The sequence below is a fragment of the Bos mutus genome, chromosome 24 (genome assembly GCF_027580195.1).
Source record: "Bos mutus isolate GX-2022 chromosome 24, NWIPB_WYAK_1.1, whole genome shotgun sequence".
Classification (NCBI taxonomy): Eukaryota; Metazoa; Chordata; class Mammalia; order Artiodactyla; family Bovidae; genus Bos; species Bos mutus.
The window spans coordinates 32,540,041-32,565,753 of NC_091640.1; the positions used below are offsets into that span (position 1 = coordinate 32,540,041).

General features: G+C 41.8%; 1 protein-coding gene across 8 annotated transcripts in view; it reads left to right on the forward strand.

Annotated features, from left to right (window-relative positions):
- Positions 1 to 25,713, forward strand: part of OSBPL1A (oxysterol binding protein like 1A) — a 230,981-nt gene that overhangs the window by 147,721 nt on the left and 57,547 nt on the right. For all 8 annotated transcript variants that reach the window (XM_070361859.1, XM_070361857.1, XM_070361856.1 and 5 more), the window contains one exon: positions 14,293 to 14,449. In XM_070361859.1, coding sequence (XP_070217960.1) covers positions 14,293 to 14,449 — 157 coding nt within the window. The remainder of the gene's footprint in view (positions 1 to 14,292; positions 14,450 to 25,713) is intronic.

A 25,713-nucleotide genomic window follows, 5' to 3' on the forward strand; every position in this document is an offset into this window, starting at 1 on the left:
TGCGCATGAATAATGCATCCAAATCCTATAGTGTAGATTGGCAAAACCAGTGGAAAGTTAGGTTATGAAATCAAAGCCAGCTTTAGCATGTCTCAGCAGTTGCAGGGGTGGGTGCTCATATCTTTTTAAATCAGAGCTTGAAGAGTGGAAAGTGGTAACATAATGACTTTGATTTTGTCTGGAGGAGAGTAACATAGGAAGTTATGACCCATGTGAAATAAGGTTTAATCCAACAACTACAACTGGTAATAGCTGAGAAAAGTAATGACATCTGCTGAGAGTTTCACATAGAGGATGCAGGGTTTGATCAAAGTGATCAGGAGTGTTGGCAGGAAGGCTGATAACCATATGTTCTGTTCTTTATGTTCCTAAGCCCATTGTCCTCTCCTGCATTTTAGGTGTTTTTTAATTTATTTATTTTTACTTATTTCGGTTTTTTTTTTCCAGCTCTTCTGGGTCTTCCTTGCTGTGTGTGGTCTTTCTCTAGCTTGTGGCTAGCCAGGGCTACTCTTCACTGCGGTGGTGTCTCTCGTTGTAGAGCACAGGCTCTGGGTGCATGGGCTTTAGTACTTACAGCACATGGGGCACGGGCTCAGTCACTCTGTGGCATGTGGGATCCTCCCGGACCACAGATCAAACCCATGTCTAACTGCGTTGGCAGGCAGGTTCTTATCCACTGTATCCACAGGGAAGTCCTGTGGTTTAGTTCTGAAATACCTGGACATTTCCTGCCTGGGCCATTTCTGTGAGTCTTTCCTGTGGTCTGGACCTGCCCAGGACTTGAAGAGCTCACTCACTTGTGTATTCCTAGCACTTTTTTCTCTTGTTCTTATTTATTTATTTATTGAATGATTAGCCATACTGCCTTGTTCTTGCCTTGTTTCTTGTTATATAACTTTTTGTGCATTTCTTTCTTGTCTTTCCCCAAGCCTGCATTTCCCTCAAGGACAGAGATCTTATCATGTGAACTTGTGTATTTCCTCTGTTGCCCAGGACAGAACACGTTCATTGGTTGGTCTGATGTGCAGCAAATTGAGTACCACAGACTGTGACTGTTATTAAACACCTTTTGTATGTAATATGGTACAACATTCTGTGGAAAATCTTAAGTAGTGCCAAGGGCTCTTAATCTCACTTTGTGCTTATAGCATTAAAAATTATCCAGCAGCTTACTCATGATGTGTGTATGTTGTAGGTAAAACACTGGTGAATGTAATTTATCCTCTGTGTGTGCGTGCATGTTCAGTTGTGCCTGACTGTTTGTGACCTGTAGCCTGTCAGGCTCCTCTGCCCGTGGACTTCTCCAGGCAAGAATACTGGAGTGGGTTGCCATTTCCTACTCCAGAGAATCTTACCCAGCCAGGGATCGAACCTAGCACTTCAACCTTCATCAGGATATTAGTATAGCTCCTTATCTCTCCCAGGTAATCAGTTACTCCTAGTCCCCATCAGCTGTCTTAATCTTTCAAAAATGCTGTGTCCTATACAAATACCTTTGACCTGCATCACTTTGCTCTTCTAGTATTCTCTCTCGAACAGCCTCTATTTATGTTTGTTCTCATGATTTCCCAGCAGCCGCTCTTGACCAGGTCACCACTGTCGCGTGCTCAGCTGCCTAGTTGCATGGTCCTGTCTCAGTTTGCATCTTTGTCGGCCTTTTACTAGCACTTCAAGTTGCTGATGCTCCCTTCCTTCGTGGAATGCTTTCTTTACTTGGTTTCCAGAATACCACTCTCATTTGATTTTATTTCTCAGTTTCTTTTGCTGATGTTCTTGCATCCTTCTCACTTCTGGTAGTAGAGTGTCTTAGAGTGCAGTCATTCTTTTCTTTTCTGCATTTACCCTCAAGATCAGAGGTCCCCAGTCACCTGGTCACATACCAGTATTGGTCTGTGGCCTGTTAGGAACCAGACCACACACCAGGAGGTGAGCAATGGGCTAGTGAGTGAAGGTTCATTTGTATTTACATCCGCTCCCCATTGCTTGCATGACCGCTTGAGATCGCAAATGATGGTGGCCTTAAAGATACGTTTGAGACAATTTCAGATCTCCATGCATTCTGAATTACAGTCAAGGTAGAATATCCTAAGATTGCTGCAAAAGCACTGAAAAGCCTGCTTCCATTTCCAAGATTCTCTGTTTGTGAAGCAAGGTTTTCTGCAGTACAGCAATCAAAAAGTTCACACAGTAGATCAAACATAAGCAGTGCACTCTGGGTGTCACTGTCTCCCATCACTCTCGGTCTAGTTGCAGGTAAACAAGCTCAGATCTCCCACTGATTCTGCATTATGGTGAGTTGTATAATTATTTCATTCTATATCCCAGTTTAATAATAATAATAGAAATAAACTGCACGATAAATGTAATGCACTTGAATCGTCCCAAAACCATCCCCCACCATCCAGTCTGTGGAAAAATTCTCTTCCGCAAAACCAGTCCCTGGTGCCAGAAAGGTTGGGTTGGGCTGCTCTAGTGCCCTTGTGCTCAGAGTGTGGTCTGAGTAGCGTTAGCTTCATGTGGGAGCTTGTCGGAATTGCAGAACCAGAGGTCCCAACCCAGACTTAGTGAATAAGAATTGGCAGTTTTCTTCAAATCTGTAGGGATCGTCCAGACATTAAAGCTTGAACAGCTTGCCTTGCGTGACGTCACCTAGTCCCACACCTGCGAATATTGCCCAAATTTGGATAAATCTGTCAGTTTGTGTCTGTAGATGCAGTCTTGTCTCTGAATTTCAGACTCCTGTCTAATTATCTACTTGGCACGTTCACTTAAGTGAGATCGCCTAAGTGTCTTAAAATGTCCAGAAGAAAATTCTTCACTACTGCTCACAAGCCTGCCCCTCCTGCATATTTTGGTAGATGAAGGATGCGTCTTTACAATTGCTTCAGCTGAGGTTGAGAACCTTTGAATTATCTGTCATAGACTGTGGGTTGTTTTGTTTTGTTTTGTTTTTTTTAATTGTTCTTTGATTTCTTTTATTTCGGGGGTCCAGAGGAAAGGTGTCGTATCCCATGTTCAGTCCATCAACACATTCTGTCAGCTCTTCCTACCACATTTAGCAGAATCTGACCCCTTACCATCATTCTACTCCCACCACCCAGATCCCCGTCATCTCTCGCTTGGATTGTGACAGGGGCTTTCTGACTGGTCTCTCTGCTTGCACAGCAATATTTCAAGCCCAGTGTTCAGAGTGACCGTTTCCAAATGTGAGTCTCTTCAGGTCAGTTCTCTACACGGGACCCTGTAATGGCTTTGCTTCCAGCTGGAATAAAAGCCAGAAGCCCTCCATCTGGCTGCCTGCCGCCTTCTGAGGTCTGCCCACCACCTTCTGAGGTCTGCCCTGTCTTCCTCAGTCCCTTCCTTCCATCACTGACCTCAGCAGCTGTCCCTGCTCTTGCCAGGCGTGTCCCCCCAGGCCTTCGCTTCCCCTTGCCTGGAGCTCTCTCATCCCAAACATCTGCAGGGTTTACCCCTCCATTCCATTCCTTTTTCTGCTCAGAAAGACCTTCACTGTATCATTTTCTCTCCTTTTTCTCTTGCCTTAAAAAAAAAAAACTTTCACACATATTGTTCATTTGTTCCTGGACTCCTACAAGTAGAGTGTAAGCTCCTCTGTGAGGGAAGCGTTTTTCTTGGTGCCTGAGTAAAGAGTCAGTAAAGAGTTCTCCGGCAGGGTAAGATGGAGGTGGAGTATTCTTTGTGGAAGAAGCTAACGCACACGAAGGTAGAGAATTGTTTTCCAAGACATCGTGAAAATGCACTGTGGCCGAAGCAGGGGTTAAGTGTTCCAAATGCTGAGAAATGGTAATGAGGTGAAGCCACAAAGGTAATTCAGGACCAGCCTGTAATGAGTCTTGTGATAAGGTTCTGAAGAATTTGCTTTTTAATCTGTAAGTGATGGGGAGCAGCAAACAAGTATACTGATCATGTCAGGTTAGTATTTTATAAAGTTTCCTTTTTTAAAGTAAATATTGTGGATTTTTATAATATGCTTGCATTATACTAAGAATTGGAAATTAAGAGCAAATAAGGCATGATCCCAACTCAGGAGTTTACAGTCTGTTAGCAAGTGAGTATGTTGAGAGTTAAAATTGATTTGAGGTCCAGGTGTCCTTGATGAGAGATGACAAGAGTTTGCATGAAAGCAACTTAACTGAGATGGAAAGTTTCAGTTCCTCTCTTTATTGCTTTAATGAACAGATATCCTAACCTTTGTTCCTCAGGGAACCTGCTTGACTTTGGACTAGATCAGATCCCCACTGTTGATGCCCTGTGCATCATCAGTTCAGTCGCTCAGTCATGTCAGACTCTTTGCAACCCCATGGACTGCAGTACACCAGGCCTCCCTGTCCATTACCAACTCCCGGAGCTTACTCAAACTCATGTTCGTTGAGTCGGTGATGCCATCCAACCATCTCATCCTCTATTATTCCCTTCTCTTCCCGCCTTCAATTATTCCCAGCATCAGGGTCTTTTCCAATGAGTCAGTTCTTTGCATTAGATGGCCAGAGTATTGGAGTTTCAGTTTCAGCATTAGTCCTTCCAATGAATATTGAGGACTGATCTTTAGAATGGACTGGTTGGATCTCCTTGCAGTCCAGGGGACCCTCAAGAGTCTTCTCCAACACCACAGTTCAAAAGCATCAATTCTTCGGTGCTTAGTTTTCTTTATGGTCCGACTCTGACATCCGTATATGACTACTGGAAAAAACAAAGCTTTGACTAGACAGACCTTTGATGGCAAAGTAACATCTCTGCTTTTTAATATGCTGTCTAGGTTGGTCATAGCTTTTCTTCCAAGGAGCAAGCATCTTTTAATTTCATGGCTGCAGTCACCATCTGCAGTGATTTTGGAGCCCCCCAAAATAAAGTCTCTCACTGTTTCCATTGTTTCCCCATCTATTTGCCATGAGCTGATGGGACTAGTTGCCATGATCTTAGTTTTCTGAATGTTGAGTTTTAAGCCAACTTTTTCACTCTCCTTTTCACTTTCATCAAGAGGTTCTTTAGATCTTCTTCACTTTCTTTCATGAGGGTGGTGTCATCTGCATATCCGAGGTTAATGATATTTCTCCCAGCAATCTTGATTCCAGCTTCTGCTTCATCCAGTCTAGCATTTCTCATGATGTACTCTGCATATAAGTTAAATAAGCAGGGTGACAATATACAGCCTTGACGCACTCCTTTTCCGATTGGAACCAGTCTGTTGTTCCATGTCCAGTTCTGACTGTTCCTTCTTGACCTGCATACAGATTTCTCAGGAGACCAGGTAAAGTGGTCTGGTATTCCCATCTCTTGAAGAATTTTCCACAGTTTGTTGTGATCCACACAGTCAAAGGCTTTGGCATAGTCAATAAAGCAGAAGCGAAGCGAAGTTGCTCAGTTGTGTCCGACTCTTTGCAACCCCATGGACTGTAGCCTACCAGGCTTCTCAGTCCATGGAATGTTCCAGGCAAGACTACTGGAGTGGGTTGCCATTTCCTTCTCCAGGGGATATTCCCAACCCAGGGATTGAGCCTGAGTCTCTCGCATTGCAGGCAGACGCTCTACCGTCTGAGCCACCAGGGAAGCCTCATATACCCTAAGTGTACTTGCTCAAACCCACCTCCCCAAATTCCTTGAAACTAGTCTGCACAAAGTAAAAGAGAGATAGGATCAAAGTTAACCCATGATTCATGTGTCATAAGACTAGATAAACAATGGATATTTATCAATAGGCCTGGGGTCATATCCTGATAAACATAATAGAATTTACCACTTTGTTCTGTTACAGAGATAATTAGCATATTCTTAGAAGTAGATGTTTTTCTGGAACTCTCTTGCTTTTTTGATCCAACGGTTGTTGCCAATTTGATCTCTGGTTCCCTCCCTTTTCTAAATCCAGCTTGAACATCTGCAAGTTCATGGTTCATGTACTTTTGAACCTTGGCTTGGAGAATTTTGAGCATTACCTTGCTAGTGTGTGAGATGAGTGGAATTGTGGGGTAGTTTGAGCATTCTTTGGCATTGCCTTTCTTTGGGATTGGAATGAAAACTGACCTTTTCCAGTCCTGTGGCCACTGCTGAGTTTTCCATGCTTCATAGTCTCATAGCATTTCCTGTAGTTGACATTTTATATGATTTTTTTTTCCTGCCCTGTCACTCAAGCAGACAGAACATTCCTTAAAGAACTTTGCACCCCTCGCAACTGGCATAGATTTCATCACAAATTAGGAGTGCAGATATTTGAGTGAAAAAAATTTGGGGGTACATTTCAAAGGCTAAATTGAACTTGAGGATGAGTTGGTTGTGGAGGATAGTGATGTTCTTAGACTTTGCATCTATTTACTGAAAAGTCCTACTTTGGCCCAAAGCATCTCAAACTCCAAATAATGGAAACTAGACTTGTCATCCTGACCTGCCCCCTTGTCATCCTGATCTTGCCTGTCTTGGCTGATGGCCTCCTTGTCTACCAACCGTGCAAACTACAAATGTGAAAGTTATCTCTTACCTGCTTTCCTCACATCCTCCCCATTTCTGAGTATCTAGTTGTCTTCTTGTCTCTCTGTTTCTCCCCCAGTGTTCATGGTCAGTGAATCCATTAAGTTACAGTCATTGTTACAGTGGCCCTGGGATGCTGATGCATCAGAAAGTGAAAATGTTAGTTGCTCAGTCGTGTCCCAACTCTGAGATGCCATGGACTGTAGCCCACCAGGCCCCTCTGTCCATGGAATTCTCCAGGCAAGTATACTGGAGTTACCCACTCCATTATTCTTGCCTGGGGATCTTCCCAACCCAGGGATCAAACCCAGGTTTCCTGAGTTGCAGGTGGTTTCTTTACCATTTGAGCCACCAGGGAAGCTCAGAGTTATCTGTAAAGTCTAAAATGGGTCTTAACCTCTCCCTGACAGAGCATCCAGTGGCTCCATACTCTGTAATTACAGAGTTGGTATAAACTCTGTGATCTGACCCACTTTTCAGCTTTATCTCTGATGACCACATCTTTTCCTCCTGGCTGCCCTTCTCTCTAGCCATGCCAGATATTCTTGGACACATACCTTGTTCTTTCAGGCCATTGGACTGTTTGCTGTTCCCTCACCCCTGGTATTCTCTTTCCTTGCCTTGAATTCTTAGTCATCATGGCAGCTCAAATGCCGTCTCTGCATGAAAACTTTCCCTGGTTTCCCTAAGAGTGACTTCTTCAACTCTTCCCACACTTTGTGTAAACATTTGTTTACTTATCTGTCTTTCACTAGATTGGACTTTGACTACTTGGAAGGCACCACCCATATCTCATTAATCTTTCAAGATTGTTTCAGCAACAAGCCCTTTACCTGGTATGTGATAGCTATTTGGTGAGCGTTGATTTATTAAACTGAAGTCACGTGAAAACACTTCATTTTTGTTTTTATGAATTACTTTGTAACTGGTCCTTAGTTCTAGAATTATTTTCTTTGTAGAGTGTATGCATAGGTGACCTTGAAAATGATTTTAAGGATGTCAACAAGACAAATGGGAAGCTCCAAATTTAGTCATTCAAAACAGACAAAATTTTCAGTAGCCCATACACCACATTTTGAATAATTCCTCATCTGCAATTACATGTGCAGATTTTGCAAGTTGCCGAAAACAGTAGTAGATTTAGTTGCTTGGGGACGTGCCAGTCCTTTTAAAAAACTCTGTGGTAATCAACACTATACCATTTGCTTCATTTTGACCTTGCGCCTCGTTTGGGGAGGATATGTCTAGAATGGCTCTGACTCTTGTCGCTTGCTGCCAAGATTCTGTTTCAAGCTTTTGTCACTTCCTCTGTAGGTTATTGTCGCAATCTCTTGGCAGCCCCTTCTGGACTCATCCTGGTTCCTGATTTTCTGTTTAAAATTTATTTTGAATGTGGTAGGCCTCATTGATTTTCCTTGTGTCCTTTGTATTTACTATGTTATTTTTTTAGTCTGTAAAATTGTATTTTAAAGCTGAATAAAAATGTAGCACTGAGAGTTTCAGGTTGGGTTACTTAGGGTTACCTTGGACATTCTTAGACCATGCCTGGTTCTTGGGGAAACCATAAACAATGAAGGTATTAAATTGAGCGTGTGTGCCTCTCGACCTTTTCCTGTTACCTTAAGGAACGGGGAGGGGTTATTTGGACACTGTCCACAGTCTTCCACATCTTGCTCCTTTGTACTGTTTGTTCTTAAGCTAGTTTTCAAAGGTCATGTTAAAAAAATGTTTATCAGGAGAACATAAGAATCGTTGGCTTGTTTCTATTGTTAACTTTGACCTCTTCTTTCAGCCTTTTAATAGGAATAACTCAAAAATATAGAGGTAATGATCCTCTTCATGTGAAGGGTTTTTTTTAAGCCACTTTATTGAGATATGATTGACATACAAGTTGTACACCTTATACAACTTGATGAGCGAAGTTTCCAAAGCCAAGTTAACCCAGTCACAGCCATTGGCTTCCATGCTGTTTGGTTGAAAGGGGATAGATGTGTTAGAAATAATTTTAAGTCCCCACTTGGACAGAGCCTTAAAGATCTGGGCCATCAGAGATTTGTAAACAAACTTTCTACTAAGACTGTTGATTTAATTGGGAAGTTAATCAGGCAGAGAATTTTGTCTGCCTTAAATGCTTGTACACAGACTAGAGCATTTATCTTGTGTGAAACAGAAGGAAGAGTGAAAGACTAATTTTGTCAGAAATCTCACTATGGGTTTTGTTAAAGTTTCTGCTGCTGTGTTTAAAAATACACCTGTATACAAATCCATCAAGATTGCTGTATGTCTCTGTGGCTTTGTTTTGTCATTGGCATTGAGGTGAGAGATGACAGAATGAGAATATAGTCCACACATCTAGCATGATAGATATGTGGCTTTGGCTTGACAGGTTTTTGTTTGCTTGTTTGAGTTTCATTTTGGTTTTATTATGGTAAAATACACATAGTGTATGGGCTTCCCTGGTAGCTCAGATGGTAAAGCGTCTGCCTGCAATGCGGGAGACCTGGGTTTGATCCCCAGGTTGGGAAGATCCCCTGGAGAAGGAAATAGCAACCCACTCCAGTACTCTTGCCTGGAGAATTCCATGGATGGAGGAGCCTGGTAGGCTACAGTCCATGGGATTGCAAAGAGTCGGAGCAACTTGACATATGTCATGTATATACCATTTTAGCCATTTTTAAGCACATAGTTCAGTTGCATCAAGTGCATTATTGTGCAACCAACAGTGCCATCCATTGGCAGAACTTTCCCATCATCCCCCAAATGAAACTGTACCCGCTAACCAGGAACTCCCCACCTCCATGGCCCTGTTTGTTTTTAAAGCATGTACAGTATTCTATTACTATCGTGACCACCATATGACACGTTAAGCACAGTCTTTCTAATACTTGATACTTTCCACTAAGGCATTAATGTGTTGCCCAGTAACACGGAATGGTAGATAATGTCTGTCCTATTTGATACTTGTATGTTCAGGCAAAATTGAAAAACCTGATGTTTTAAGATTGAATTATCACCTTAGTTGCACTAAGATCTGTCACTTGAAAATTAATCTTATAGGCAGGCTTCGCCTTCTTAATAAACCTCCACAGTGTTTGTGACCTCTTTGCTACTTAGGTAAACATGTTTGAATTTAAATATATCTGAATCTGTGGGTCTGCAAATGAAATGATGCTTTGCTGGAGGCAGATGGGTATGACTCATACCTATCATATTGAAGGCATAGAAGTTGAGGTTGGCTCTCTATTGCCAGTGGGCTTGGCTCAGTGGTAAAGAATCTGCCTGCCAGTGCAGGAGACGTGGGTTCCATCTTTGGATTCGGAAGATCTCCTGGAGAAGGAAATGGCAACCCACTCTAGTATTCTTGCCTGGAGAATCCCATGGACAGAGGAGGCTGGCGGGCTACAGTCCATGGGATTGCTAAAGAGTTCGACACGATTTAACAACTAAACAACAACCTTATTGCCAACAAAGTAAGTATGTCGTACTATATACATAGTACTAGAAGTAACTGAGTTTTTGAACTTTTATGTTTATTGAAGTATAGTTGTTTTACAGTGTTGTTAGTTTCAGCTGTACAACAAAATGAATCGACTATACATATATGTGTATCCCTCTTACTTGGATTTTCTTCGCATTTAGGTCACCACAGAGCATTGAGTAGAGTTCCCTGTGCTATATAGTAGGTTCTTATTAGCAGCTGAGCTTTTTGTTCTCAATCAACAAGTTTTTATCTCGAGGACACTGTGAATCATGTCATTGATCTCCTTTCCTTCTTTGCCTCTGAAGCTAGAACGCTTAGAGATGACCTGGCGATTTGCTTCTAGCAGGTGTAAGAACCTCATGGCAGGTACTAGGGTACTACCCTGTTCCTGCTTCAATTTATTCCCTCCTTGTCCCACTGCCTGCCCCTGATTTTTGTTCAGCCTGAGTGGTCAGCTTCATGGCTGAGTCATAGCTTCGTGTCCACCCAGCTGCCCCATCACCACTGCTTTCTGATGTTGTCCACTCTCACCTCCCCGAATGTTCTGTTCTCCCTGCTGTGGACCGTCCGTTCCCTTTGCTCAGAACAGTTCCTCTATTGTCACTCTCTCCCCCACCCCCACTCTTACTCCTTGTCAGCTTACTCAGCTCAACCATCAGTCACAATCTTCTCCAGACACCCGGTCCCTCACTGGGTGAGGATGGCTGATGCTGCCTCTGTGACCCAGTGCCCCCGTGCAGACTTCTGTTCCGGCACCAGGAAAAAAAATTCACTGAACTCACGTGTTCACAAAACAGTCTGCCTCTGCTTAATGGGGGACAGGGACCAGATCTTACTGTTCCTTGAATCCTACCATGCCTTGCACAAGATAAAGAAGGAGAATGAATTAAGCAGTGTCAGCTGTGGTAGATGAGTCACCATAAGAATTTACAAATGATCACTGGACTGACTTTGCAATATGGAGGTAGTTGGTGACCTTTGGTAGAGCCCTTCAGGGGAAGGGTGGGCATAGCCTGATTCTATTAGAGGGAGAAGGAGGTTGGGAGCATGGAAGAGAGAAGTAAGGGTTGGGAGGAGGAGCAGGGAGAGAGAGAGCCTAGGAGAGGGGCAGAAAGAGGAAGTCGAGTGGAGTGATCAGAGTCTATACTGTCATCTGACAGTGTGTCTCTAGGGGTAAGCATAGCGCTCCCGTGCTTGTGTGAAGGTGGCTGGTCTCCAGCTGGTGTTCAGTAAGGTGAAATCTTACTTTGAGTGAAGTCTTAACTTCTTCGCAGCAGCTCTTTCTGCCTTACCTCTTGTTTAGTGTTTACTGTGTATCTGCTTTTTGTTAAGAATTTTCTTTTGAGGTAGATTTGTCCCTGTCTTATGATTTGTATCCCTTCAATAGCAAACACAGTATCCTGTGCAGAGTGATGTTCAATAAATGCTTGAAGGTTTTGCTTCAGTGCCTTTTGGTTTTCCTGACATCTAAATTATAAAGTAACAATGCATCTTGACTAATACTAACCAATAAAGGCAAAATTATTTTATTTGGCACTTGAGATTCTTTTTTCACATGAAACAAATAGGAATATGTAGAAGTGAACAAACCACCCCGGTCTACCCCCCAAGACCACTGTCACCTCTTGGGTCCGGGTTGTGCCTCATGCTGCTTCCTCTGAAAACTCCTCTCTGAGCACAATGTTCATTGTTTTGAGACTTACTTGCCATACCATTGTAGGCAGCTAAGGCGAGGGGGCTGGTGCCCAGAGAAAATGAACCAAACTGGGCATGGCTTTCTTGATGTAAGAGAAGCTTTTCTGGGCCTAAGCTGTTTTGTGATCTAAAGTGAAAGTCGCTCAGTCGCGTCCGACTCTTTGCGGCCCCATGGGCTGTACAGTCCATGGGATTCTCCAGGCCAGAATACTGGTGTGGGTAGCCATTCCCTTCTCCAAGGGATCTTCCCAGCCCAGGGGTGGAACCCAGGTCTCCCGCATTGCAGGAAGATTCTTTACCAGCTGAGCCGCAGAGGAAGAGCTAAGCCTGGCCTGAAATGCTTGCCCTTGAGTAGGTCTCAGTAATTAATGATCAAAGGAAACGAAACAGAACTGTTATCAGGCAAGAGAAGTGACAGTAACAAAGTTAATAAATCAGTTGTAAAGACTCCCAGTTCTGTTTTCAAAGTAAACATTAGCCTGAAGCACTTTGAGCTCTGGTGTAGAATTCCAACACCCCTCTCTCTGCCTTGAGCCCTCAACCACAAGATCAACTGGAACCTAAGGAAAGATGCTCTTGGCCTTTTCTGACCCTCATAACTTCAGTCAGCTGAAGCTTGGGCTCTTGTCAACCTTTGCCCCAGTTCGGTGCAGAATTTCTCCTGTGCTCAAGACCCCTTCATGAATACCCATATACTGCCCAGCCCGCTTCATGCAGATGTGTGCACTTAGCTTAGAACTTTCCTTGTTTTGGTGTTGGGGAGACATTGCCTTGAGAAAGATCCCTGGTGTTTTCTTTATCTGCTGCAGTCAAAAACTCCTTCCTTCTCCCGCTCTCTGGCTTGGTTGTCTCTTTCTGCTTGACACCCACTGAGATATGAATCCAATTTTGGGGAGATAGCACCTCTCCTGTATCCTTTGCCTGCCCCAGCAAATGGACTCTTCCCCTCTTGGCCTCACTGTGCCCAGGACAGACTTCTGTCGCTTCACTGTTCTCGTTTGGACATTTAACCTGTTTACCTGAACCAGACTGGTTTTTTCTTTAAGGCAGAATAAAATTAATTTTTTTTTGCTTGTATTTTAGAGTTGTAAAATGGTAGCCTGATTTTTTTTGTCTTAACATTATGTTAAAAGTATTTTTCTATTTTATTATAATTTTAGCAGCTGCTTATTTCATCAAAGGAATGACTGTCTCCTGTCACTGGCTATGCAGGTTTTCAGTGTTTTGCAATAAAATGTTACTGCCTGCCAAAATTGACAATGAAAGAAATATCCCTTAAACTTAACATTAAAATATTTTTCATTGCTATATGGTATATGTCAGGACAAAGCTGTATTTACAGAAAATAAAGATGACTTCCCTAGTACTGAGTCTTTTGGGCAGATAACTTGCACCATTCCGAGGGTCCAGAGTTTAAGGTGCGCTGTGCAACCTGCAGCTGTCCAGCAATCGTTACTAATCGATTCTAATGTGATATAAAGAAGGGCCCGTGATTTGGGCTGAATTGCAGAATGTAGTAGTGGGAAGAGAAAGTACGATTTCCTGAGCACCATAATACATACTAGGCAGATGGGTGAAACTTTTATTTAAATAGGGCGTTTGCTTGCATGTATGTAGGAGGCCTTCCTAGAGCAGAGGACAGTTATTTGTATGGTCATCTGCTGAAGGACAGTTGCACGTTATCTGGAATTTACTTATTAATATAAACGTAGGCCTCTTTCAAAGTCTCTTGGAGATTAAGTGGCTGCTACTTTGAACATTATGCAGAATATTATATATATATGCATATATGTGTTATATTTATATATGCATATATATGTTATATATATGCAGAATGTTAGAGAGTCAGAAAACCCAACTAACAAACCAGGAGAGCATCAGCACACTCATTAACACCATAGTCCTCCTTCCTCATGCCCAGAGCACCCTGGAGATGCTGAAAGGAAAGGAAGGACATGTGTGTGCCTAAACACTATACCGTATTGTATGAAAAGAAGTTGTCCTGCTATTCCCAATCAGGCAGATGGCTCCACGCTCAATACACAGGCAGTTGGGTATGTGGCATTTTCATTCCTAAAAACGCCTGCCTCATAGTTAGATTCTCTATGGCTACTTCAGGCTGTTGCTGTTGAGAATTTAAGTAATATAAAAACCAGAAGTGTTTTTTTAAGTATTTAAAAATTACCTTTGCACCTCTAGTATCATGAAATGTATGCTTTCCCCAAGTACAGCCAACTGTAACTTTTTCTTTATATATGAATGTTTTAAAAATGCTTTTTCAAAGTTATCTTTAAACTGCTTTGAAAAGGGAAGGAAAAAAACTACTTCTTTTAGGGGGGACACCACTGAATACAATTTCTTAAAGAATTAGGTAATCTTTGTAAAGTCTCTTTTAATGTATGAAATCTGTTTAGTTGTAAGTTTATATGATCCTGTATCCGTTTTCTAAATCCCCTTTCGCCTTACTGGGTGCAGGTTCTCTCAAATCCCTGAGGAGGAGGTAACGGCTGGATTGTTTGAAGGACAAAGTAGGCTGCTTAAGTTTCAAAGCCTGATGCATGAAGGGAGGGAATCCATTGTTACGGCAGCCTCGCACCAAAGCCCAGTTCACTGACTGTGAACCTGCTCTGTCATAGATTCCGAGTCCGAAGGGTCCCTGAGCAGACTGGAAGCAGTGACCGCGCACTCCTTTGACGAGGAAGCAGAACCCCCGAGCAGTAGACAGCACAGAATGTCTGAAGGCAAGGACTGTGGTGGTGGAGACGCGCTCTCCAATGGCATCAAAAAACACAGGTAGGAGGGCCTTTCCCAGCCATCACTGCTGCCTCTGTTCTCAAGCGCATTTGGGTTTGTAAACCAAAGTGTGTGGCTGTCTCCTCATTTTTTTTTTTTGCTTTTTTCTCTCTGCTGAACATTTATATTGCTCTAGCACCTCAAGGAAAGGATTCGGCTTAAATACTTTGTCCATTTACAGAAAGAACATCATCAGCTGTCATTGCAGGAACTAAATACAAAACGTGGTTTTGGCTACCATGATTTTAGGGAACCGTAAATCCTTCAACTGGCTATTTAGAAAGGCTCTTCAGAGCTCCCTGTTGAAAGTGATGCTGGCTTCCTTTTTTTGAACATGCATCTTTTATGACTCTGCCTCTCAATGCTATTTTAGTTTCTTGTCATTTGATCTTCATGTTGGTTTTATTAAGAATGGATGGTAATATTGCCTGCCTATTGAAACAGTTTAGTTACATTTAAACAAAGACTTTTATTAAGACCTGGGGTTTGTTGAACATAGCCCTTTAATAGTGTCTAATAACATTAGTATTGTTTTTTTATTCCCTTGATGACTTAGTCCTAGAGATTGTCCCAGTTTAATGAGGTGTCACAGACACTTGAGTTCTCTGGTTTCACACAAGTTTATAGGCACAATGCCTTGTGTAAATGCCAGTATTCATAGGGTACAATATTTTATCAAATTGTCAGTGAAAACTATATTCTGTTGTCATTGTAAAAAGCACTTTGGGGATAAGTAGTTACTAATTTCTACAAGATAGTTTTTTACTCTTGTTTAATATTTATAGATTTGTATAGCTTTAACTTCGTTTCTGCATAGGATTCTGGCTACCATTGGTCTCAACTGTTGTTGTACTGAAAAATGGTACTCAGCACTTCTGATATGTATCTGCCCCATGTTAACAAGAAATGTTTTTTCTTTGTACTTATTTGAAAAAAATCAGTGAGTTTTAGAAAACAGAGTTTCCTTCTGTGCAGTTAGAGGGTGTCCTCTAAACGTGCTCGTTGATGGTTATCTTTTGATGGAGGTCATCACGGCAGCTGATATCGTGAGCCGCGAGGGCCCATCCTGACTCTGCACTGCAGTTGCTGTCCTCTCCTTTGTGGTCTGGGACTCAGTTCTGTGCAGGCCATGAAGTACCTAAGTAGAAACCCAGCAGATCTCAGTTTCCTGGTCTCTAAAGAGAAGACAGCCTTTAACTGTTTAACATACATCATGACAGTCTAGTGACGACACAGGAAAAATCTTTAGAATGTTCAAAGAAGTACACAAGTCGTCGATAGAATCATTAAGATATCAGAAGGAACGCTGTGCTTACTAGATGCTGTCAGAGACTATGGCTGAAGGGGGAATTTCTTGGCTTTTCAAAAGCCCGGGAGCCTGTTTGTGTGTGTGCCATAATGCATCATAACAGGAGTTATTTTGCATCTGACAAATTTATTATATTAATACTATATTCACATAGTCTGTGTTCTCTCTTATTAGTCCAACCCAGAATGGCACAGATGTGGAAGTCTCTCCCCTTAAACTCCCCCCGGCCTCCCGTCTCCTGCTGTGCTTGAAATCACCTTACCTATTTCATGTTCTTAGCCAACAGAAGTACTCAGGCTTTACTTTCTGTAGTATGGATTATGGAAGCAGCAGGTTCCCCCCAAATATAATACATGAAGCCACTGCAGACCCTATTCCTCTTCCTCTCTGGGGTGTCAGCAGAAAGTCCCTGGGAGAGTGCCCACCGCACGGGGGAGAGTGCCCACCACACGGGCAAGAGCGCCTACCACACGGGCGGCAGTCAGTGTAAGTGCCCTCTTTTAACTGTTTACTCTCCTCCTCAACAACGATCTGCTGAACTCTGGAGAACCTCTGCCCTCTTGTTCCCTTTTCCACCCCATTCTCATAGGATGACATCATGGAGTGCAGTGTGAAAAATCTCTGACCCAGAGAATCATAAGCTGTAAGGCCTATGTCGTGGTCATTTAATGTAAAACAAGGTATGCCAGACTCATTGAGTTTATTTCTAAGATAATTAAAATAAAGATATTATGAATCTTTAATCCATCCTACGTGATGATTACCACAAAAATAATTCATCTGTTGACTAGGTAAATTAAGTCATCTCTTAAATAAAAATTTGGACTAAATGAACTGAGTTCTCCTCTCACTCTGAAAGTCTTGTGATTGCTAACTGAAATCTTGAAAACATGATTTTTCTACCATATTGAAGTTTAGGAAACTTCTACAATGTCTTTTGATATGATTAGACTTGTGGGAAACAAGTATTTTGTGTTTTTTAATTCACTCTGAATTACTGATAGGCTGTGTACTCTGCTGGCCATTGATCTTTTCTGTGGTTCTGTGCTCTCTTTGGGCTTTTAGGTTAGTTGTAGAGAAATATCAACAGAAAGAATCAGAGACTGGTTTAAGACCTAGAACCAAAAATACTGCGGAGATAGAAAACACACAAAATAAATGCTTTGTTTTGGTGGCACTTTTTTCCAGAAAATACATTGAGTTGCCTTGGGGAAAGCTAGCTTTCACCATACTGGTCAGGTTTATGTTTATAGGGCTTCTTGTCATCTCAGTGGTCTGTGTTCTGTGGGATCAGTTCTTTAGTCTTGGGCCCAATTTATTACACTTATTCTGAGCTCTCCTCCTCTAACGTTTTAGGAGTTTGACCTAAGTTGGTATAATTGGTAAAGATACTGATATTTATCTAATCTGGATATATATAATGTAAAAGATACTAATGTAGAACAGGTTAGTCAGAATCTGAAATGTTGGATTCATGTTATGATGCTATAAATGGTATTCCAGTATTACTAGATTAAAAGATAAAAGCCTGTGATCATCCTAATAAAGAAAAAACATTCAATGAAATTAGTCATTCATGATTAATAAACATTAGCAAATTACAAATGGAAGAGAACTCCTTTAATCTGGTTAAAAGTTGGAACAAGTAAATACTTGATAATGAACTATAAACAACAGTTCTAATTTCAGGAATAAGAGAAGGATGCCTGCCATCATCTTTTCTGTTCAACATTGTTTGGAGGCCATAGCTAGAGACATAACACAGCCCTCAGATTTAGAAATAAACAGAACCATAGATGTCTACAGACAAATCATTATAGTTACTATGAAAGTTTGGCAAGGTTGCTTTGCTGCAAAGTCAGCTAACTATTAATACATTTCTGTGCACCATCAACAGACAGAAACTGCAGTTAAAACTGGGGGTGGAGGTTGATTTTAGAGTATTTATTAAAAAGTCACTTACCTTGAAATAAATACTGAAAGATATAAAACTTACCAAGAAGAAAAAGTCATTGTCATAAGTTTGATTTACCAAATTGATCTATAGACTCAAACATGCTTTTAATTAAAGTTGCACTTTACCTTGGAAGTTGAAAAATGGATTCTGAGCTGTCTCTTTAAGCTCAGAGGGCTTTGAGGAGCCAAGGTACTGCTCAAGAACCTGGTTTCAGGGAGGGAAGGCATTTGCCTAACTAAATGCCAAGTTGATTACAAATCTTTAGTGCAGAATTGTCCTGCAGGCAAGACTGATCTGAAGAATGAAAGTAAAAGGTCCAAAGACCCAGACATAAAAGGAAACCTGGTATATGTAAGAGAGGCAACATAGAAGATTGGGGAGGGAAAAATGGGCTGTTAGGTTAGGGCTGCTGGGAGAGTCATTTAATACAGGAAAAAAAAAAAAAAGAAATGGCCCTCTATTTCACAAATATAAATTAAATTCTAGCTGAACCAAACATAAATGTGTAAGGCCAGAACTTAATAAAATTTTCATAAGAATATGTAAAAATACCTTTGCAATTTTAAAATACAGAAGGGTTTTTTACAACAGAAATGTGATAGGGATTAAGTTTTATCTGACTCTAATTAATGTACTTGTTCTTGATGTATTTACCTGAATGAAAGCCTTGCATTCTTTCATAAATGTGGCCAAGAATCTTAAATGTTTAGTTTGCCTAAATGGTAGATTCAGACTCCAGGCAGTCCCTTAGTTTACTCTTGGTTTATCCCTTGTGACTGCTTTAGAATTATTAGGTGACCGAATAACAGCTGTTTTCTGTATGTGAAAAATATCCTGACATGTTGAAGTCAAACAAAAATGTTGAGAATATAAGCTAAGACAGTCTGCCAAGAAATACTGAGAAAATGTTGTTAGTTGTGAATAAAAGTTATTCAGCTTCCGATATATTTTATCAGTAGTACAAACCCACCTGAACTTCTCTGGTGGCTCAGCAGTAAAGAATCCACCTGTCAAAGCAGGAGACATGGGTTCAGTTCCTGGATTGGGAAGATCCCCTGGAGAAGGAAATAGCACCCTAGTCCATATTCTTGCCTGGAAAATCCCATGGACAGAGGATTTGCAGTCCAATGGGTGGCAAAGAGCGAGGCATTACTGAGCACTACTACTACTACTAAGTCGCTTCAGTCGTGTCTGACTCTGTGCGACCCCATAGACGGCAGCCCACCAGACTCCGCCGTCCCTGGGATTCTCCAGGCAAGAACACTGGAGTGGGTTGCCATGTCCTTCTCCAGTGCGTGAAAGTGAAAAGTGAAAGTGAAGTCGCTCAGTCGAGTTACTAGCAGGTCACCCCACTTGGAGGCCCTCAGGTAACCTGGGCAGAAAAACACCCTTGTCTGTCAGGAAATATTTGGGGTAGCTCCTTGTTGTCATGTAGTGACCAGGGGTCTAGAGACACCTAAGGACCTAGGGGTAAGAGCCTTGCCCAGAATTAGCTAGATTTGAGGTAGTGCCTGGGGCTTCCCAGGTGGCGCTACTGGTAAAAACTCGCCTGCCAGTGCAGGAGACACAAGAGACTCAGGTTCGATCCCTGGGTCGGGAAGATCCCCTGGAAGAGGGCTTGGCAACCCACTCCAGTGTTCTTGCCTTGGAAATTCCATTGACAGAGGAGCTTGGTGTGCTCCAGTCCATAGGGTCACAAAAAATCAGACATGACTGAAGCATGCAGGTTCCAGAGACACCATGTTCTGTGCTCTCACTTTACTCCCTGACTCAGAGTACTTGTTTGCTCTGGAAAGCAGAGGACTGTAATTTAAAAAAAAAAAAAAAGTATCACTAGAAGCTCACACAGCTCTCCTGTGGGGCCTTGCTCACTAACAAAGCAGACCCCAGCTTGTGTCACTAGCCTGAGTGAGAAAAGTGCTCAAGACCAGGAAACTGGTAACAACTCAAGGAGAGAAGGTTGAGAGAGAAGGTACTGTATCCTCTAAAGAGAGAAGCTGGGCCAGGCCCCCACTGGGCTGCAGCCTGGGCAGACCGCCCACGATCCTGTCTCTGGAACCACGGGACTCTGTCATCAGAGGACACGGAGACTGGCAAGTTGGATGACAGTGGCTAACGCTGAGGAGTAAGAGCCAGCAGGCCACTCTGATTCCGTGCAGCACCTCTCTCTCCGGCAAAAACATATGTGGGGATTCCTTGACCAGGAGAAGGGATTACCGGCTTGGCAGACGGGGGTTAGTCAACCAGCAAAGAGAGTTCAAAAGATAACCTGAAACAATAAGCAAAACTTTAGGATAAGAAGCTGGCAGGCTGTGGTCACTTGGGGTTATGTTAGGAAGGGGGAAAAAAGGTAGTGTGAGTCAAGATTTATAATCATTATCTTCACAAACCAAAGTGGACTTGCTGAACTTACGTAGCCAAGAGTGACTCTAGGAAAATGGAGGCATCTTTTTTTTTGAAGGCTTCCTGAGGGTTTCTTTTTCTTTCCTTTAATATTTATGTATTTGGTTGCATCAGGTCTTTTTTGTGGCACTTAGGATCTGTCGTTGCAGTACACCAGCCCTCTAGTTGGGGCACTCGGGCTTAGTTGCACCAGGGCATGGGGGATCCTAGCTCCCCAACCAGGGATTGAACCTCTGACCCTGTATTACAAGGCAGATTCTTGACCACTGAGGAAGTCCTGGAGGCTTCTTTCTAGAGAACTCAACCTCTTCCCAACCAATTTTAAAAAGTCAGTTAAAAGGAGTTGCTCTTTTGAAAGAAAGAGCCGAGGCTTGAATGCCCACAGGCCCATCTTCTGATCTTGCCCCTGACCCCTAAAACGCCTCTTGGGAGCTTGGGGATCTATAAAACACAGTTGGAAAAACACAGACTCTTTCCATGTACACTTTTGGTCATGCTTAGGAATTCTAAGCGAAATACTTAATAATTAAAGTCATAATTTTGGGTGCTAATGATAGAGAACCTGCCCGCCTTTGCAGGAGACACAAGAGACACGGGTTCGATCCTTGGGTCGGCAGCATCCCCTGGCGAAGGAAATGGTAGTATTCTTGTCTGGAGAATCCCATAGACAGAGGAGCCTGGTGGGCTGCAGTCCGTGGGGTCTCAAAGGGTCGGACACGACTGAGCAACTTAGCACACAGCATGAGCAGATTTCAATTCTTTTGGTCTCGTTTGCTTTGATATTAGTCAGTTGGGTTTTTCTTCAACAGCTCTTTAAAAATGCATGTGTGTGTGTATGTGTGTGTGCAGAGATGATTCTCTTTAAAAATATTGGTGATTCATGTGGTTCAAAATTCAGAAATGTAATAGGGTATATTTTGCAAATTTTAACTTCCACTTTTTAAAGTATCCACTCCTCTGCCTTTTCCCAATTGCAATCATTAATCCATACAATTTTGTTTTTTCACACTAATGATAGAAAATGCAGGCATACAGTTCTTGCCCTTGCTTTTTAAAAATGTATATGTACCAAATTATTTGTTTGACAGATATATTTTGAGCTACTATTCATGCCACATTGTATTCAAAGTGCTGAGGTTACAGTAATGAACAAGCCCCTGTTCTGTGGAAGTGCCCATTTCTGAATTGAGGGAGATTGAGAATCTTTCTGTGATCTCTCTGTACTTTTTTCCTGTGAATTGCTAATACATCTTGCCCATTTTTTTCTAGGAGTGTTCAACTTACTAATATTTAGCTGCTCTATAATACCATTACTAGCTTTTTGTATGTGATACGAGTTGAAAATATTTTTTTCCAGGTTTGTCAAAAGGGAAGATAATTCTTAGAAAAATCTCTAATTCCTCCCACATAGCAGATAATTACCATGTAACTCTTATCACTATATGTCCTTTGGGAAAACTGTGACCTAGAAAACTGTAGCCGTTAAGAGTTACTTGGGTTTGATCTCATATCTACCACATTCCTGACTGCAAGCAAGTTGTAATCACTTTGAAACCTAACTTCTTCTGTAAAAGGGATGTAATAACAGGACCTACCTTGTTGGGTGGTTGTGATAATTAAATGAGATAATCTATGCAAAGGAATCATAGTGATTTTAACTCATTAAATCTCAGGTGCTGTTATTAGTAGAAAACTGATAAACCTTAAGCAAAAGTAAATAAATGGAACTGTTTTTTTTTTTTCCTTTTAGCTCATAAGAAAAGGACTTTGGATGGGTTTTAGGAGTTTACTTTGGCCTTTGAAATTTGGGAAACGGGTTGTTGTTGCTCAGTCGCTTAGTCACTTTCGACTCTTTGCGACCCCATGGACTGCAGCACATCAGTCTTCCCTGTCCTTCACCAACTCCCAGAGTGCGCTCAAACTCACGTCCGTTGAGTTGGTGTTGCCCTCCAACCAGGTCATCCTCTTTCGCCCCCTTCTCCTGCCCTCCATCTTTTCCAGCATCAGGGTCTTTTCCAGCATCAGGGTCTTTTCCAGTGAGTCAGCTCTTTGCATCAGATGGCCAAAATATTGAAACTTCAGCTTCAGCATCAGTCCTTCCAGTGAATATTCAGGGAAACAGGTAGCTAAAATAAAAGTGTTTATTTTGAAATACAATTATTTTCTTTTGAATGCTAAATAAGGAAAACTATCTCTTATGGTTGCTTTTCATTAATTTTATAAGGATGTTTTAAAGTAATGGTTATATCTAAACATAGTTTTTCTTCATTAAGATTACAAAGGTGTGGCTGGTTGTAAGCTTATGTTGTCAAAAGTGTAAACAAGAGGTGACTAGAGGCTTGAAGCGCTGTTATTCATTCCTTAGTCCCTTGATATTACGTTCCCCTTGCAGAGGTCTCATTACTTCTCTTTTCTATCCCTAGGCTTCTTGAATCTCTTAGGTAAATATCCATTTTCTATTTCAAGTTTGCTTTATATGCACTTATAATCCTCAGAATGTCAGAAGAAAGAAGAAATTAAATATTTAATAAAATGTATTTCCTTGCTTGGCATCTTACTCTATTTGAAGATGTACCCTCCTTCTCTTCCTGTACATAAACACAAGGTTCTGAGTGCTTGGGAAATAGTCAGTGTAGCTTAGTCTTTTAATGCTCTGCCTTATTCTGTTTACTCTGCCCATTTCTTAATTACAGTAACTCATAGACTGGGCATCTCGGCTTTTGATGACCTGTGGGGTTTGATCTTTACAAATACATCAAAGTGTCTCCCATTGGAGCTGTGCCAACCTGAATTTTGCCTGAAGGAGAAAACAGCCTCAGGGGACATAGAGTTCTTGTGTATAGTTTGCTGTGCTTGTTAACACAGGAAGATTTTCCTATTTTAGATAGCACCATATATAAGAATAAGGAGTTGTTGTTGTTGAATCGCTCAGTCGTGTCCGACTCTCTGTGACACCATGGACTGTAGCCTGCCAGGCTACTCTGTCCATGGGATTTCCCAGGCAAGAATACTGGAGTGGGTTGCTATTTCTTTCTCCAGGGGATCTTCCCAACCCAGGGATCAAACCCCAGCCTCCTGCAATGCAGGCCAGCTCTTTACCATCTGAGCTACCAGGGATGTCAATAATGATTTGCAATGTGTAAATTAGGAAAGTTATTTTGTTTTCAAAACAAAAAGATCCGTTAACCGTTTCTTTGGCTTGTACCTTTAAAATCTTCAGAAAATGTGGTTCATGCACAAGTCTTTATACAATGCATTCGGGCTTGTAGAACATGACAGATCGTATTCATGGAGTACAGCCTGTTGAGTCATGTTGATGCAGCACCATGCTTAGCCTGGATTTGAAGTCTAAGCATGAGCTGCCATTCTGCCGTAGTGAGTATTCTCAGAGCCAATTCCTTGCTCTTCTGGAAAAGACTCACATTAATTACACATCCTGGTTCTCAAGCAGGAAGCGTTGCCTCTGTATCTGACAAATGTGGAGAGCGTAGATGACTGTCATCAGATCTGCATCCTGTGACGATATATGGGGAATGTCATGTGACTTGTGCTAGAGCAAGGTACAGCCAGTGGTAAGAGATGGAGCCTGGTGTCCTCCTAGAGCTGGAGTGAAACAGTGTGCTTCTGGGCTGTGAGAAAGCCCAGTTTCAGCAAGACTGGCTGGGTGAACCAAGTAGGTTATTTATAACCACAGATCCTTCACAATATTATCTTTCTTTTGTACTTTGATGTTTTGGGTCTTTGAGTCCCTTAAGTAGATTGTGATAAATTCTAGTAGGTGAAAGTGTACCATGATAATAAAGCAATCGAGAACTGTCAACATAGTGCACTTTCCTTCTGCATCTGGTTCTGGCTCTGTGACATAGCATAGCTTTGTGGCTTTAGTAAGCATTTAGCCCATCCATGCGTCATCTCTGACTTGAGCAACGCCTCACAAAAGCACAGTCCAGAAGCAAGATGTTAGAACCTAGGTCTGAATGTTTGCTGGAGCCACTCTCTTCTGGCTGTAGAGTGTTAACTTCAGACCCAGAGTGCTTCTGCATCTTCAGATGCATAATATTAATGGCCCCAATGTACTTTTGGATTATAAATTGATGTATATAAGATACTTTCACAAACTCCATAGCTTTCGATTCTCAGAATAGCTCTGAGTCATAGGTAGGGCAATTATTATTATATCCTCAATTCTACGGATGAACAGATTGAAGCACAGAAAGTTTAACTGACTTGCCCAAGATCACTTAGCAAATAAGTGATAGGACCTGCAGGCAAGCCAGCCATTCTGACTTCAGAGCCTCTATTCTTTTCTTAACATTTAGAGTCTTCATGGATGTTTAGAAGAACAGAGATTTATATGCCTCGGCAAATTCCTGGATTGATATTCTGAAATGTAAAACAGTCTGTCCCAGCTTTTAATTAATGCAGTTCTGTTTGTTTCTTTTATGTAATAATTTGCAGAGAATTAACATCATAGTCCCAAAGAGTTTATTAATCACCCATCTGCTCTTGGCTCAGAGCTAGGCACTATTACTAATTACAGTGGACATGGAATGCGTTTTCTGGGCCTTTGTACATTTCCACTTGTATTAACATGAGCATACAAAAGAACACATGAACGCATTGAAAATTCTGCCAATTTCAAACAGATATAAAAATTTCTCTTCCTATAATCTCTATTGTCTACCAACTTCCTTCCAAAGTAGAATATTCCAAAGGATGTAGGAATGATGAAAGGTGTAATGTTCCATGAAAATTGTTCCTCTTCAATAACTGTGCGTTCTCTTATTATGAGTGAAGACCAAGATTTTTGGTTTTTTCCCCAGGATTATGATTGACATTATCTTATTGGAAAGGACAAGAAAATCTCAGAAAGTGAGGTAGACTTCTTCCTCCTGAATGTTGTGTTTGAGGACACTGTGTAATCTTTATTTGCAGAAGAAACCTTCTTAGGAAAGAGAGGAATACTGTTCTTTGCAGTACAGGTATCTTACTGGGTGCCAAGAAATCAGAAAGGAAACTGGCATGTATGTCAAATAATGTCCATGAAGGTGTTACGTGTCACAGAGAAGGAAGGAACCAGAAATTCAGCTCTCCTTAGAAATTCTATCCCTCTGATGGGTAAGCAGTCAAAAAGATCTCAGGTCACTCTAAAAGGAAGTTAAATCAGGCTATTGAACTGGCTAAAGCAGATCGCAAACTGTTATATTCATTCTAGAAAAACGCAAGTGGTTTAAAGGGCCAGCTGCTCTCTAAACTGAAGGGCTGGTTCCTGGGTATGTTTTCATCAGTCCATGTTGGCTTGGCAATTCTATAGGCTTTCCTCTTTATCCAGTAATGGTATTAAAAAAGTTCAGAGCCACAGAAAGAGGCAGAGTAGTGTTTGCAGAGGGATACTTAATTATCCAGTGCATATCTGCTCCTCTATGTGTCTTCTCTTTCTGTTGACCACAGTTTGCATAGTCCCCAGACTCTTGTTTTGGGGATCTGAAGCCCTTGACTGCAGTGTCCAGGTGACATGCAGCCTGTTAGACACAGCTTTGCTCCAGAGTTGGGTTCTGGCCTCAACCGTTGCCATCAGGCGCTCAGGGCTGCTCT